The sequence below is a fragment of the Hypanus sabinus genome, chromosome 8, assembly GCF_030144855.1.
Source record: "Hypanus sabinus isolate sHypSab1 chromosome 8, sHypSab1.hap1, whole genome shotgun sequence".
Classification (NCBI taxonomy): domain Eukaryota; kingdom Metazoa; phylum Chordata; class Chondrichthyes; order Myliobatiformes; family Dasyatidae; genus Hypanus; species Hypanus sabinus.
The window spans coordinates 105034695-105051100 of NC_082713.1; the positions used below are offsets into that span (position 1 = coordinate 105034695).

Consider the following 16406-nt stretch of genomic DNA (forward strand, 5'->3'; position numbering starts at 1 on the left):
GCCAAGGGTTTATGATAATTAAAATGCTGCATCGTATTAAATAAATATGGCCATTCAACTCTCAAATGCTTTTTCAGCATCTAAAGAAATGACACATTCTGGTATTTTGGGTGGAGTATAAATAATATTAATTAATTTTCTAATGTTAAAAGATGAATAGCAATTTTTAATAAATCCAGTCTGATCTTCAGAAATAATTCGAGGTAATATATTTTCTAATCTAGTAGCCAAAATGTTACTAAAAATCTTAAAATTCGTATTCAGCAAGGATATAGGCCGATAGGATGCACATTCAATAGGGTCTTTATCTTTTTTAAGAATTAAAGAAATAGAAGCTTCACAAAAAGATTGTGGCAATTTGCCTATAATTAACGCATCTTTAAAAAATTTTACAAAGTCAAGGAGAAAGTATAGAGGAAAAAGATTTTAAAAATTCTGCAGAATAACCATCTGGACTAGAAGCTTTACTGGAATTCATTGAAAAAATAGCCTTTTTTATTTCAGTTTCCGTGATAGGTGTATCTAAGAATACACTATCCTCTACTGTTAATTTTGGAATATTCAATTTCCTTAAAAATTCATTTATTATAGAAGAATCCTCAGCAAATTCTGATTGATATAAGGAATTATTAAATCTTGAAAGGCTTTATTTATCTCTTTATGGTCGATCGTTAGAGTGCCATCTTGTTTACGAATCCTAGTAATCTGTCGTTTTGCCAAAGCAGTTTTCAATTGATTAGCCAATAATTTACCAGACTTATCTCCATATACATAAAACTGGCTTCTAGATTTAATTAACTGATTTTCAATCAAAGAGTATAATAACAAACTATGCTCCACTTGAAGTTCCACTCTTTCTTTATAGAGTTCTTTGCTGGGGGTCACTGAATAAATCTTATCAATTGCTTTGATTTTATCAACCAATGTTAATATTTTAGAATTAGTTCGTTTCCTAACTCCAGCAGAGTATGAAATAATCTGTCCATGAATAAATGCTTTAAAAGTGTCCCATAAAATTCCACTAGAGATCTCTGCTGTAGAATTTGTTGAGAAAAACAAATCAATTTGTTGTTTGATAAAATTGACAAAGTCTAAGTCCTGCAATAAAAGAGTTGAACCTCCAAAATTTAGCATTAATAGATGAATCCATTATCTTAATAGATAACTTCAAAGGTGCATGATCAGAAATGGTTATAGAGTCATATTTACAATCGATGACATCTGTAAGTAAACGGTGATCAATGAAAATGTAATCAATTCTTGAATAATTGTGATAAACATGAGAAAAGTATGAAAACTCTTTGTCATTGGGGTGTAAAAAACGCCAACAAAGGAGTTGATAAGAGAGGCAACAAAGGTCAGTTTGATTCCAAACAATTGGTTTATTGATCATTACAGAATGTTTCTCTGAAGCTTCCCTCTTCCTTCCCTTCTTCCCAACTGTGATTCCCCTCTCCCTGACCCCTTCCCACACTCAGTCCACAATAAAGACCTATATCAGAATCAAGTTAATCATCAGTCGCATCTGTAATGAAATTTATATTTTTTTGTGGCAGCAGTACAGTGCATTACATAAAATTACTACAGTATTGTACAAAAGTCATAAACACCCAAGTTATGCATATGTGCCTAAGACTTTTGCACAGTCCTGTAAGAATAAGAAGGTGGCTAATGTAGCTGTGTTCCCTGTAGAGAACAAGGCTAGTGAGCTAGTAACAGAAAGTGAAGACATAATAAATCTTTTTTGCATCTGTCTTCATAGTGGAGGACACTGCAAATATCACTATAACAACAGACAGGCTAATTTCAAATATCAGAGAGGAACTGTAAAAATCCAATCACAAGACATAAGGTATTAAAGAAATTCACAAATAAACAGGAAGTAGTAGTCCGCAAGTTAGGGTTTTAAAGGAAGTTTTTGCATTGATAATGGGCCTATAGTTTGAATATTTTCTTTAAATTCCTTGATGGTACCAGAAGAATAGAAAGCATTTGAGTAAGGGAGGAAGACTGATGGTGGAGTACTCTGGGCCAGCTAGTTTAACATTTATTGTTGGTAATGTAACTCCCTGGGTCGCCTCAGGCTCGCTCAGCTCGTTCTTGTCTAGGGGGAGCAGCCTTCGGCCCCGCCAAACTGGGTAATCAGCTGGTGTGGATGCTGTGTGATGTCCCTGCCTCTCCCAAAAACAGACAGTACACCATATGCGATTAAATGAGTACAATTTATAAAGGTTACTATAACTAAGTGATTAATAACGATACAGTATATATGAAGAGAAAATTAAAGAAAAGGCGCCAAACTTATCAAAGTCCAAACCACTTCGTGCACAACCGTTGGAGCTCAATTACTGAAGTCTTCTGGCCACCATTCGATCCCCTCCGAACTCCTCGACTCGCAGCTCAGGACCCTCCGAACTCCTCGACTCGCAGCTCAGGACCCTCCGAACTCCTCGACTCGCAGCTCAGGACCCTCCGAACTCCTCGACTCGCAGCTCAGGACCCTCCGAACTCCTCGACTCGCAGCTCAGGACCCTCCGAACTCCTCGACTCGCAGCTCAGGACCCTCCGAACTCCTCGACTCGCAGCTCAGGACCCTCCGAACTCCTCGACTCGCAGCTCAGGACCCTCCGAACTCCTCGACTCGCAGCTCAGGACCCTCCGAACTCCTCGACTCGCAGCTCAGGACCCTCCGAACTCCTCGACTCGCAGCTCAGGACCCTCCGAACTCCTCGACTCGCAGCTCAGGACCCTCCGAACTCCTCGACTCGCAGCTCAGGACCCTCCGAACTCCTCGACTCTCCAAACAGCTCAGGACCCTCCGAGTGGTCAACCAAGCACATCTAGCTTCATCACCCCCTCCTCGGAGAATCTCCCGGCCTCGGACCCCCCTTTGGGGTCCGATCCTCGCCCAGCTTAGAGCATTGCGTCCTCTCTCTCGACCCCCTCGCGCCGATCTGCCCAAAAGCCCGTCAACAAAAGCTTACAGACTCAGAAGAAAGAACATTAATCCCCATTTGGTTTACAAAGGAATACCATTCTCGTTATCAGTAAATTAGCATTCCTGCTAGTTAACAAAAAAGAAGAAACCCTCTTTACACTCTCCCTCCACCAAATAAAAGTCATGTCCTCATGACTACTAAATAACTCGCCACCTTTCCTGCCAACACACCGTAACCCAAGCACAAACAGTGACATCTCCTCCCCACACAGTAACCCTCACGCCCTGTTCCTCAGGCGCTACTTAGGCCAACTATCTGGGAGTTCCCTAACCCTTCTGAGGCCTCCGTACCCCCTCACCTAAACCCTTCAGGCTCGGACACAACTGGGGATACCTTGGGCCCACTACCAACTCCTCTCTCAACCTCTCACTCATGCCCCACACTGCACACAGCTAACCCTCCCCGCTACACCTGACTCAATGGGATAAGGGCCAAAGGTCTCTTCCTCAATCGAGGGAAAGTCAGCAAAAGGCAGCATGTACCACACATCCAGCACATCATCCATCAAATCTGTATTCTTCCTCATTCCTGTGATCGGTAGCTGCTGTTTGATCTTCTCCAAACGCAAACACGTGGCCTGCACTATTCCCGCAGTCTCTTCAGCCTCCTGTTCAGTATTCACTGCACTTCTCTCCAACTTTTTCTTCCTCATGACTTCTTCCAGATCAACTTTCAGGTTTTGCACTTCATTTGAACTGTCGATGGTCATCTTCAGGTTCCCTTCAAGCTTCCGCTTCTCTCTGCTGAGATTCGTCTGTAATTTCTTCACCTCCGCAAACTCCCCTCTCCGGGTTCTCAGTTTGCTATTACCCTCAGTCAGACAACTTTCTTCATTCTCTCCAACTTGTAAGTCTTCCGACTGGTTCCAGATCGCTTTCTCCAGTCTCTCCGTCTTCATTTCAAACTTGATTCCGTAGAGACAGTCACTCACGAGCTGCGACCTTCGCCAGCCCTGGCACGTGTCCCGAAAACACTTTAACTCGGTAGTTCTCAGCTGCTCCTGCAACGACCTCACTTCAAATTCTCCTGAGGCAAATCCAAACACCAAGAGATCATCCACATACACCAAAACTCCAAACGCCTCCACATCCCGTATGGTCTTCCACCTGCCCCGCAGGAAGGTTGCAAGGGCTCCAGATATGCCCTGTGGCATCTTTTCGGACCCAAAGACTCCTAGGGAATTTATAACGGCCGTCTTCTCCTTGTCGGCCCCACTCATCGGGATCTGGCAACATCCACTCCTCAGATCCAGCACCTTAAACCATGTCGCATCACTCAGACAGGCCATCGCCTCTCCGGCCCTCAGGGCCATATTCTGGTCACTGACAGTGCGCCTCTTCAACGCAATATAATCCATACACACGCTGCCTACATCTTCCACGGCTGTAGGGGCCAGTCGCCGCAACCTCTCTCTCTCCGAGGTGTCTTCAGCAGTCAACTCCCCTCCCTTGTGGTATTTCGCAGCGTCCACGAAGAGGGTCTCACCCTCAGATACTTCCCCCAGGCCGTACCACCACCGGCTCTTGTTTGAATTCGGTATCAGCCCAATGCTGCTACACACGTCCGCACAAGCAGCTCGAAACTCTGGGTGCATCGACAATGCCTCCAAACAGCGCTCACCCGCCTTCTCCGGGCAGGCCCCCAAGCTCACCAGCAGGATATTGGTTCTCTCTAGAACAGAAACGCTGCCCGTCTCAACAGGGTCCGGACACATCAGCATTAACGATTCATGAACCTCAGTCTCCTCCACATTTGCCTCCAAGAACTCCATTTTCACTGACCAACAACCGTCGTCTGGATAATCACCGGCACTGGTACCCCGAATCTCCAGTGTTCTCAATGTCGTCAAGGGTAAATGCTTCCAATAATGGTTATGAAACAAACTGTACAGCAACTTAACCGGCGCCCCAGTGCCGAGGATGGCTTTAACTTGACTTCCATCCAACCGTAACAACACCTGTGCGCGTGGCCCCTCTAAGCCTTCAGGAATAGGGTCTGTTCCTTTCGGGAGTTCCTTGGTACATTGCTGGGAACGTGCTCCCCCAGAGACCCCAAGCCGTTCCCCCACTGGGCCTCCTCTAAGTTTCCCGACACCTCTCGAATCAACGGAACAACTGATCCCCTTGACAGATCCCCTTGGCACCACAAGCAATTTATCTGCCCCCCTAGGCAAAAAGGGATACCCTAAAAACTTCCCACCAATCTCCTGCCACGGATATGATAAGCCCCCCAGCTGCGGCATTTGACTTCCAGTCGAACCACACGCATTTTCCCACACTTTCCCAGAACTGGCAGCGGTCACTTCGAGGTAATTGCGCCCGACAGTTCTAACAAAGTCACCAGCCCGTCTACTCAAACTTTCAACCCGTCCCTGTCGCTTTCCCTCAGCCAAGCACTGCCACTCACCCAACAACTGAGGGGTCCGCTCCGCCCACTCCTCCGCCCCTTTAGGGCCGGACATTATTCCAACAACCGGGCGGAGCTCACCACTGCTGAAACATCCCAACCTGTCACTCCTCACTCTCCAAACAGTACGGACAGCCCATGGTCCCACCACCATTTCGTCAGCACTAGTCGGAAATCGAACAACGACCTCCAGGCTAGCAACAGCAGCCACCCCACCCAACACAAACGTAGCGATAACCAGCAATCACACACCCACAAAGGCACACCAGCTCTTCACCGCAGACACAATTTAAATAGGGTGATCACACAGCTTCCACAGAAATCAACCCCGGACGAGCACCCCACAATGTAACTCCCTGGGTCGCCTCAGGCTCGCTCAGCTCGTTCTTGTCTAGGGGGAGCAGCCTTCGGCCCCGCCAAACTGGGTAATCAGCTGGTGTGGATGCTGTGTGATGTCCCTGCCTCTCCCAAAAACAGACAGTACACCATATGCGATTAAATGAGTACAATTTATAAAGGTTACTATAACTAAGTGATTAATAACGATACAGTATATATGAAGAGAAAATTAAAGAAAAGGCGCCAAACTTATCAAAGTCCAAACCACTTCGTGCACAACCGTTGGAGCTCAATTACTGAAGTCTTCTGGCCACCATTCGATCCCCTCCGAACTCCTCGACTCGCAGCTCAGGACCCTCCGAACTCCTCGACTCGCAGCTCAGGACCCTCCGAACTCCTCGACTCGCAGCTCAGGACCCTCCGAACTCCTCGACTCGCAGCTCAGGACCCTCCGAACTCCTCGACTCGCAGCTCAGGACCCTCCGAACTCCTCGACTCGCAGCTCAGGACCCTCCGAACTCCTCGACTCGCAGCTCAGGACCCTCCGAACTCCTCGACTCGCAGCTCAGGACCCTCCGAACTCCTCGACTCTCCAAACAGCTCAGGACCCTCCGAGTGGTCAACCAAGCACATCTAGCTTCATCACCCCCTCCTCGGAGAATCTCCCGGCCTCGGACCCCCCTTTGGGGTCCGATCCTCGCCCAGCTTAGAGCATTGCGTCCTCTCTCTCGACCCCCTCGCGCCGATCTGCCCAAAAGCCCGTCAACAAAAGCTTACAGACTCAGAAGAAAGAACATTAATCCCCATTTGGTTTACAAAGGAATACCATTCTCGTTATCAGTAAATTAGCATTCCTGCTAGTTAACAAAAAAGAAGAAACCCTCTTTACAGTAAGATGCTAGATGATGTGATAATCAAAAAGGGAATAACTGATCATTTAAGAAAGCTCAATGAAGTCATACCTAGTTATCCCCCCACGACCATCCCATGTTACTTCACTCCTGATGAAGGGTTTCGGCCTGAAACGTCGTCACTACCTCCTCCCATAGATGCTGTCTGGCCTGCTGAGTTCTGCCAGCATTTTGTGTTTTTATTTTTTCATACCTAGTTAACATAGCTTTATTAAAAATAAATCACCATTGAAAAATTTGCTCTCTTTGAAGATATGACAGAGAATGTTGATAGAGGGGAATCTGTAGTTGTAATATATTCAGATTTCAGATTTTAAAAAACAGTTGGCAAGGTGCCACATTACAAGGCTGGTTGAAGTGTTTAAATCCCACTATATGGAAGGAAGTACGTTTGCATGGAATAATAACTTGCTGTTACGTGGAAATGAAAGAGTTGAAATAAATGGATTCTTACTGGGTTGAAGGGATGGAGTGGTCCAGGGACTGGGTCTTGGCCCTAAATTGTTTACTATTCATATTAATGAAGTGGAGGGAGAAATAAAATTTGAGGTTTCCAGTTTGCCATTGAAATGAAAATGGATGCAAGAGCATGCTGTGATGAGGACGTTGTGCAACGGGATTCAGATAGATTAAACGGTTGGTTGAAAACCAAGCAAATGAAGTCTGTTTTAGCGAGAGGAATCAAAAGTGTATGATTATCCAAACAGAGAGAAAGAGAAAGATTATCTGAGTGAAGTTCAGTGGAAACAAGCTGTTGTAGTACGTGAATCACAGGAAGTTAGCTGGCAGGACTAATAAGTTGTTTAAAAAGTAAATAGCATTTTGGCTTTTATTGCAAAGACATTGGAGTTAAAGAATAAAAATATTTTATAAAATTGGTGTACAGGGTTTTGATGAGGCCACACTGGAATATTCTTACCTAAAAAAAGAATAGAGTAACTTTGGAGGTAGTCTAATAAGCTTTGTCAGGCAATTAGTGGGATGAGAGGTTTGTCCTGTCTGGAGAGAGTCAGAATCGTGTTTAATTAGTGCAAAAATAGAAATATAAAAGTCATTAGGTAGTGTTCAAGAGTTTAATGACCATTCAGAAAATGGATAGCAGAAGGGAAAAAGCTGTTCCTGAATCATTGAGTGTGTGCTTTCATGCTTCTGTACCCCCTTCCTAATGATAACAATAAGAACAAGACATAACCTGGATGATGGGAGTCCTTAATAATGGATGGCACCTTTTTGTGGCGTCACTCTTGAAGATGTCCTGGATACTATGGAGGCTAGTGCCCATGAGGAAGTTGACTAAGTTTACAACTCTCTGCAGCTTAATTCAATCCTGTGAATTAGCCATCCCCCCCCCCTCCCCCCCATACCAGACAGTTAGAATGCTCTCAATGGTACATCTGTAAATTTGTAAAAGTTTTTGGTCATGTGCCAGGCTAGATGGTTCAGGTCTGTATTCATCTGAGTTTAAAAAAATGCCACCTAAGCAGCCGAAATCCTAAGGGACTTGACAAAGTGGATGTTGAGACAGCTATATGTTGCAGGGCAGGGCAAGCTTGATTGGTGATGAAAAAGGCTGAGAGGCCAAGTGGCCAACTTCTGGTGCTGCTCTGATGTGTTCTTGTCTTTTCATTGGTTGTAATAATGAATAATAGTTTGATGCGGATTTAACTATTTATCCATTTTTTGAAAGAAAATATTACTGGTTGGGTGACAAGGCCTTTACTCTGTAAATCTGTGCTTATTACTTGAAACACTAGGTATACTGTATGTATTAAGTAAAGATTAATTTACATGAATTAATATATTCACTTGATACAGGATAGAGTATTAAACACATTTAGCTGCATCTTTGTACCACTTTGTGCTGCCGTGCTGAATCAGAGCATTCAGTTCGTTCACTGCTGGAGGGATAAAGTGAAAGATTTGGGAGTGGGAACCCATCCAGGAAAAGCACAATGTGCTTCTTATCCAGCTGCTGTGCTACGCAAATGCCACAGAGTGAACGGGAAAGAAATCAGAAAACAGTCCTATTCAGTGTTCTCGGTACCAGTACTGTAATATAGATTTCCGGCTCTAAAAACATCCACTGGGAGAGTCCTCAGCATTTCAATGTTGTTCATTTTGGAAAATACGCCAGTCAAACATACATGCAGAACCTTATAGCTATTTTTCAGAAATTCCCAGACTTATTTAGACATAAGTTTAGTTAACACATCACAGGTCTGTTTTCATACAAAAAGCTCCACTGTGGCAGCAGAGTTAGATTCTATCCAAAATACAGTTCTAGTTAATCACTGTGATGATAGTGAATTTTTAGGGGGTAACAGTATAAATAACATCTTCCAAGACTACTTCCGACCAGTATCTTTGCAGATGACAGGGCTGTATGAAAGTATGTTTTCTTTAAGATGATGCAGCAATTTAATTTAAAAAATATATGCTAGGATTTTCTGGAGAGTGAGTTCTTGCATGTTGTTAATCTTCGTTAATCACCTCTGATACCAGAGAGATTATAATCATTCATGGAATTTTGGAGCTCTAGAAATGCCAATATTTATTACCAACTCATATCTTTTTTACGCATGGTCAGTCTACCCTTTGAAGGAATACAGGCCTTAGTAGTGAAAACGCTTCTACAGAGAAAAACAGTCAAATCCAAGTTCCCTCTAATGTTTTTTTACGGCCACACAGATCAACCATTGCTCTGAGATCTTTACACAACCTGAAAACTGCAGGGAACTTTAAATGCTGGTGGAAAGCAGCAGGCCAGGCAGCATCTGTAGGAAGAAGCACTGTCGACGTTTTGGGCCAAGACCCTTTGTCAGGACAGTTCTAGTTAATCACCGTGTTGACAGTGAATTTTTTGGGGGTAACAGTATAAATGACATCTTCCAAGACTACTTCAGACCAGTATCTGTCCTGACGAAGGGTCTCGGCTCGAAACGTCGACAGTCCTTCTTCCTTTAGATGCTGCCTGGCCTGCTGCGTTTCACCAGCATTTTGTGTGTGTCACTTGAATTTCCAGCACCTGCAGATTTCCTCGTGTTTGAGGGAACTTTAAATGTTTTTTTTTAATGTGCATATAATAAATATTTAGATTGCAACTGAAAAATCACATCCTTTAGATTTTGCTCATTAAAATGATATACAATGTAATAAAATGTTTTGTTAACTTTTAAACTTAGTTGGTGACTGCATTCAGCAGGCCAGTGAATCATTAACAATCAGCTACTGACTTCCATTCTGTGTTTATTGTTACAATATATAACAGTGTTGAGACTTGAAACACTGACAATGTAAACGCATTGAAACTGTAAAATTATTGTATGTTTTTATTTAGAAATTTTATGGATTGTACTCATTAGGAAATTCAAGCTGCGCAGCAAGAAAGATTATGTGGGGACATTTCAAATACTGTGTGGCCATGCGCGCGATCGCACACACACAGACACACCCCTCCCCCCCCCCCCCCCCCCCCTTAGAGGGAGCAGTGGTCAAATTGAATTAAAGATCTAATGAAAGATCAGTGACCTGAACTATTAACATTGTTTGTCTCTCCGTGGATGCTGCCTAATTTTCTAAGTATTTCCAACTTTTTCTAAATTTTAGTTTGGATCAGCAAATTTTCCACAACATCTCTACCACATCTCCACCACAATTTTGATCAGTACAGGTGTACCACGAGTCTGTGTGCTTAGCCCCCTACTCTATTACTTTATACTTGTGACTGTGTGGTTAAGCACACCTCCACTGCCATATTTAAGTTCGCTGACCTCACCACTGTTGGTGGCCAAAACAAAAGTTGTGACGTATCAGCAGATAGGAGGGAGATTGAAAATCTAGCTGAATGGTGCCACAATAACAACCTCTTACTGAATGTCAGCAAGACTAAGGAAGTGATTATTGACTTCAGGAGGAGGAAACCGGAAGTCCATGAGCCAGTCCTCATTGAGCGATTGGAAGTGGAGAGGGTGAGCAACTTTAAATTTCTCAGTGTTATTATTTCAGAGAATCTGTTCTGGGCCCAGCCTGTAAGTGCCAATTCAAAGAAAGCATAGCAGTGCCTCTACTTCCTAAGAAATTGCGAAGATGTCATGCTGAATCTAAAACCTTGAAGATCTTATATAGATCTGTGGTGGAGAGTGTATTGACTGTTGCATCGCAGCCTGGTATGGAAACACCAATACCCTCGAACAGAAACTCCTACAAAAAGTAGTGGGTATAGCACAGGTCCACTGTGGGTAAAGCCTTCCCCATCATTGAGCACATTGCAGCGCTGTCGCAGGAAAGCAGCATTCTTCATCAAGGACGTCCAGCACATAGGCCATACTCTCTTCTTGTTGCTTCCACCTGGACAAAAAGTACATTCCCTCAGGGCTCACACCACCAAGTTCAGGAACAGTTATAACCCCTCAACCATCAGGATCCTGAACCAGTGGAGATATTACTCAACTTCACTTGCCTCGTCACTGAGGTTATTTATTTGTTTATAATTATTTTCTTTTGTATTTGCACAGTTTGTTGTCTTTTGCACATTGGTTGTTTGTCTGTCCTGTTGGGTGTGGTCTTTCACTGATTCTGCTTTGTTTCTTAGATTTACTGAGTAATCTTACTGCCTGTACACCACTAGCATTTAGGGCAGCGTTGAAGGTCCTCCATCTCTCTCTCTGAACTTGGCCATCTTCTCTATTGTGCCCCAGGTGTGATTCACGGTCCTTATTTCTGCCTCAATGGTATGGCACCAAGTTGTCTGTGATCTCCCGAGCTTCCTCCGCCCTTTGGGGTCCAATGAAATGCTGCCTTCATGATTAGCATTACATATGTTCTGTTTCTTACTCTGGGTTTATTTACATTCCCCAGATCCCCTTGTGGGATTGGAATCCATCGTCATAGAATTTTCCCAAGTCACTGATGTAATGGTCTAGTAACATGGGCAATATGCCACTGTATTCTAGAGTTTTTTTAATAAACAACTAATGGAATACAGAAACTTTCAGAATGGTATACAAATAATTGCTCGCAATCATCGGAACTGCTGACAATTCACTGTGTCCTCCAGGCCAGCTTTGTTTTCGCTTTGGAGTTCTGTTTTATACACTAATTTTATGTGTAGTTTCATTCAGTTAGAGGTAAACTAGAGTAACTCTTAAAACATCTGATACAATCTTTCCTATATTTAGAAATACAGCAAAGTTACAGACCTTTCCAACGTGTAAACTTGCTCTGCTCTGTTATACCCATGAGACCAATTAACCTACTAATCCATACAATTTTAGAATGTGAATGGAAACAGGAGCATACAGAGGAAACCCATTTGGTCATGGGGAGAATGTGCAAACTTCTTACAGACAGAATTGAACCTGGGTCACTGGCATTATAATAATGTTACTCTAAGTGCTATGCTTTTATGGTGCCTTGCCTCAGTTACAATTGTTATCTCATTGTTTGTTAATTTATAGCTTAGCTACCACAGAAAGAGAAACCTTTAGTAGTTGAGACTGATAATGTTAATAATATAATTTTGATAATAGAGTAGGTAGACAATATCCTTTTCCCAGGGTTGAAATGTGTAATATCAGAGGGCGTGCATTTAAGATGAGAAGAGGTAATTTCAAAAGAGATGGGAAGGGAAGCTTCTTTTACATAGAATGGTGGATGCCTGGAATGTGCTGCCTGGTATGGAAGAGGCAGAAATATTAGACTTGAGATCTGAAGGATATGGACATTGTGCAGGAACAAGAGATTAATTAGCCATTGGGTAACTTATTTAATAAGTTAGGCACATCATTGCAGGCTGAAGAGTCTGTTCTTGTGCTGTGCTGTACTGTTCTATATTCTATTTGTATTGCTCCAAATTACCCTTCTTTTACAAACACTGCCTTTTCTAAGTACTTCCAGCATTTTTTGTTGTATTAAATAATTTGTATGATTTTGGTGTAGTAAGTTAAAGCCTATATACAGTGAGTCAATCATTTGTATTCTGGGAATGATGGAACTGACATGGATCTGGGGTTGATGTGCCTGTTCTGTTTTTAATCAATTTTGTGCATGGAGGGGGGATTTGGGGGTTGATAATCTTATTGCCATTCTTTCATTTCTTGGTTTCGTGGCTATCTGAAGAAGAAGAATTTCAGAATTGTGTACTTTGATAATAAATGAACCTTTATATGCAAAAAATGGTCTGTTTTTGAGTAAATTTGTTCTTGTTCTATTTTCTCAATGAACTTAAGCTGTTTCTTGTTTGTGCAGGCACAAGTGGAATCAGTGGTCCTACTGCAACCCAGAATGGGACAGGGATGGGTGCCTCAGTGGGATTCACCCCACAACCAGCTTTCGAGTACAGAGGCACATGGATACCAATTCTGAGCATCCCTGTACAAGGCTCTTCAAAAGCAGGCTAGTAAGTGCATATCTAATCATACAGAGACATACAGAGACATCCAAAAGTTACAGATAGCAAATAATTCTCTGCCAGAATCAATAGCAGCCTATTGGGTGACATTATGAATGAGATAGGTTTCATGGATTATCTGAGGAGGATGTGCCCTTGGGAAGTATGAATTATATTGGTAAATCACAAAATAAGAATAAATTAACGTGCAAGGAGTAATATCCAAAATCTTATTTATTTAAACATGCATACTTACAATAAAGATGATTAGTAGTTCTCTGTAATTGTCAACGATTTTATTTTAAAAGCTGATTTAAGTCCATGTCCAGTTTGCTAGAAAGTCCATAATGCCATAAGACATAGGAGCAGAATTAGGCCATCTGGCTTATCAAGTCTGCTCCACCATTCAGTCATGGCTGATCCTTTTTTTCTCTATCTCCTCCTCATCCCCAGTTCCTGGCCTTCTCCCTGTAACCTTTGATGCCATGTCTAATCAAGATCCTATCAGTCTCTGCCTTAAATACACCCAACGACCTGGCCTCCACACCTGCATGTGGCAACAAATTCCACAAGTTCACCACTCTTCGGCTAAAAAAATTTCTCCACATCTGTTTGAAAGGCTGCCCCTCTGTCCTGAGGCTGTGCCCGCTTGTCCTAGATCCTCCCACCGTGAGAAACATCCTTTCCTCATCTACTCTGTCTAAGCCTTCCAACATTCAAAAGGTTTCAATGAGAAGATCCAGAGCCATCAAATGTTCCTCATATGAATAACTCTTTCATTCCTGGAATATTCCTTGTGAACCTCCTCTGGACCCTCTCCAATGCCAGCACATCTTTTCTAAGGGGCCCAAAACTGTTCACAATACTCAAGGTGAGGCCTCACCAGTTAGCATCTGTTCTTAAAGAAATATACTTAAGTAGTAAGCAAGATTCTTAAATACTTTAAGAAGTTAAAGAATTATACAGACTAGATGGGCTGAAAGGCCTGTTTCTGTGCTGTAGTGCTCTGAATCTATGTAAATGATTTTGGAGTGTGTTACTGGGCGAAATTTAAATGAACGGTCCAAGCATATAAAGCAGCTGTGAAGTGTGATTGGGAACCTGTATTTCATAAACATTTGGCAGATTGTAATGTGTTGAAACTAATGTTGCATTGTAGCAGGTAATAGATGTTAACATTGGCAAGTTGTAATGCATGACTGTTCAAGCTATGTGGAAATGATGTGCTTTTAAACTTAATGTTGCAAAAACACTTGTTCTCATTTGACATATTTGTTCAAAATTAAAATAGTTTTATGAATGTCATTTGGAGGCGGTGTTGGCTCAGTTTCCAACATTTGCTCTCCTGGAGCTGCTTATGGGACTGAGCTGCTGGGCAATTGTATCCATTGAATTGTACCTGTCAGAGTCATTCCTTCAGTAGATTGGAAGGAAAATGTACCAAAAGTAAAAAAAAAATCTATTACTTTTGGACCAAATTTCAACTGATGTCGTTAAGATCTTGGACAGGGTAGAATTTGTGAAATGTGTTCAGGTAAGCTTCCTGAGTCAACATACCAAGGAGCCTACTCAGAGGGTGTAGTACTGGACCACCTTTTAGGGAGCAAGTCAGGAAAAGTAACCAATGTGGCAGTCAGGGAGCTCTTTGGTTCGAGTGATCATAATCCTATCAGTTTTAAGTTAGTGATGGAAAAGGATAGGACAGGTCCACAGGTTATGGTCTTGAACTGAAGCAGTTCAGAGGGTATCAGGGGCCCTTGCTTAGATTCATTATTTCTGAAGACTTAGAAGGTGGCTAAGGTTCCATTGTTTAAAAAGGATAGCTTGAATAACTATGGACTACAGTACAGGTGGCCCCTGTTCTTCGAACGTTTGCTTTACGACAGCTCGCTGTTACGAAAGACGTACATTAGTACCTGTTTTCACTAACCAAAGAGGATTTTCGCTTTTACGAAAAAAGGCATCCACTTTATACATGTTTACACTGAGAAAGGCTACCATGACCGTGAAGCCTTGTGCATGTACGTGCGCATGTGTATACCTGCCAATTTTTTTTCTCCGAATCGATTTCGGCTTGCTGTCTTCCCGATTTTGATAAGTGAAACTACACCGTACATATAATATTTCTACTTTATATAGGCTGTGTATTTATCATATTATTCCTGCTTTTACTATATGTTTGTGTTATTTTAGGTTTTATGTATAATTTGGTATGATTTGTTAGGTTATGTTTGGGTCTGGGAGCGCTCAGAAGTTTTTCCCATATAAATTAATGGTAATTGCTTCTTCGCTTTACAACATTTCGGCTAACGAATGGTTTCATAGGAACACTCTACCTTCAGATAGCGGGGGAAACCTGTGGTGGGAAAGTTGTTGTAGGGAATTCTGAGGGACAGTATAAACCAGTGTTAACCCTCTCACCAGGGCTCGTATACAGACTTGGCTCATTAGGTAACGCTGCTAACAGCCACCTTTCATAAACAAAATGCGTCTAGGGTCGATTTGAGTGAATGCTGTGTAATTATTGACCATACACAGTTACCAGTAGTCCAGAAATGACAGATCATACACCAGCATAAAATTACAAAGTATATTTACCAAATTTTCAACTTTAACCAAGAGTTACAGGAAAATAAAAGCACCCATTACAGTTAACCAGTCCAATGTGCACATAACATTGGAGCTCACGTAGTGTGTGACAGCACCCGCCACATTCTGAGTTCAAATGAACTGGCTCTCTCAGGAGTATTGGTCTTTCCTCCTTGGAGCCACTTACCTGCACAAAACACTTCTTGCAATGGGGATTCTCCTTCCAACAGCATTCTGTGGCACCTTCCCTTGTGTCTCACTCTGCAGCTCCCACCAAAAGTCCCCAAACTGGACTCCTATCCTTCAGAAACTTCTTCCCCACAGCTCTCTAGAACCTTCTCTCACATCCCACAATCCTGATTGGTTGACACACATTCCTAAGTTGGACAACATGACTCCTTGTCTTAACTGAAGCCAAAACACACTTTCCAGCATGGCACACTGCTTTTACAGAAAACTGCTAATATAAACTACCTCACAGCATAGCAGTAGAAATCTTAACCAGAGCATTACACCAGCATTTGGATAGATGGCATCTGAATAGGTGGAATCAACCTGGCTTTGTGTGTGGGACGTCAGGCTTGACAAACCTTGTGGTTTTATGAAGTTACCAAAAAGGGAGATGAGGATAGGTTAGTGAACGTTGTCAATTTAGACAAGTCCTTTGTCAAGCATGGCTTGCAAAGTTAGATCTCATAAAAAGAGAGAGCAAGTCATGTGGATTCAAAACTAGTTAGCAGGTCAAAAGCAAAGGGACATTTCTCAGAATTGAAG

The 16406-nt window shown here is 42.6% G+C and overlaps 1 protein-coding gene across 2 annotated transcripts in view; it reads left to right on the plus strand.

The window, feature by feature from the left end:
• Nucleotides 1–16406, plus strand: part of mon2 (MON2 homolog, regulator of endosome-to-Golgi trafficking) — a 177763-nt gene that overhangs the window by 80050 nt on the left and 81307 nt on the right. For both annotated transcript variants that reach the window (XM_059977529.1, XM_059977528.1), the window contains exon 11: nucleotides 12902–13052. In XM_059977529.1, coding sequence (XP_059833512.1) covers nucleotides 12902–13052 — 151 coding nt within the window. The remainder of the gene's footprint in view (nucleotides 1–12901; nucleotides 13053–16406) is intronic.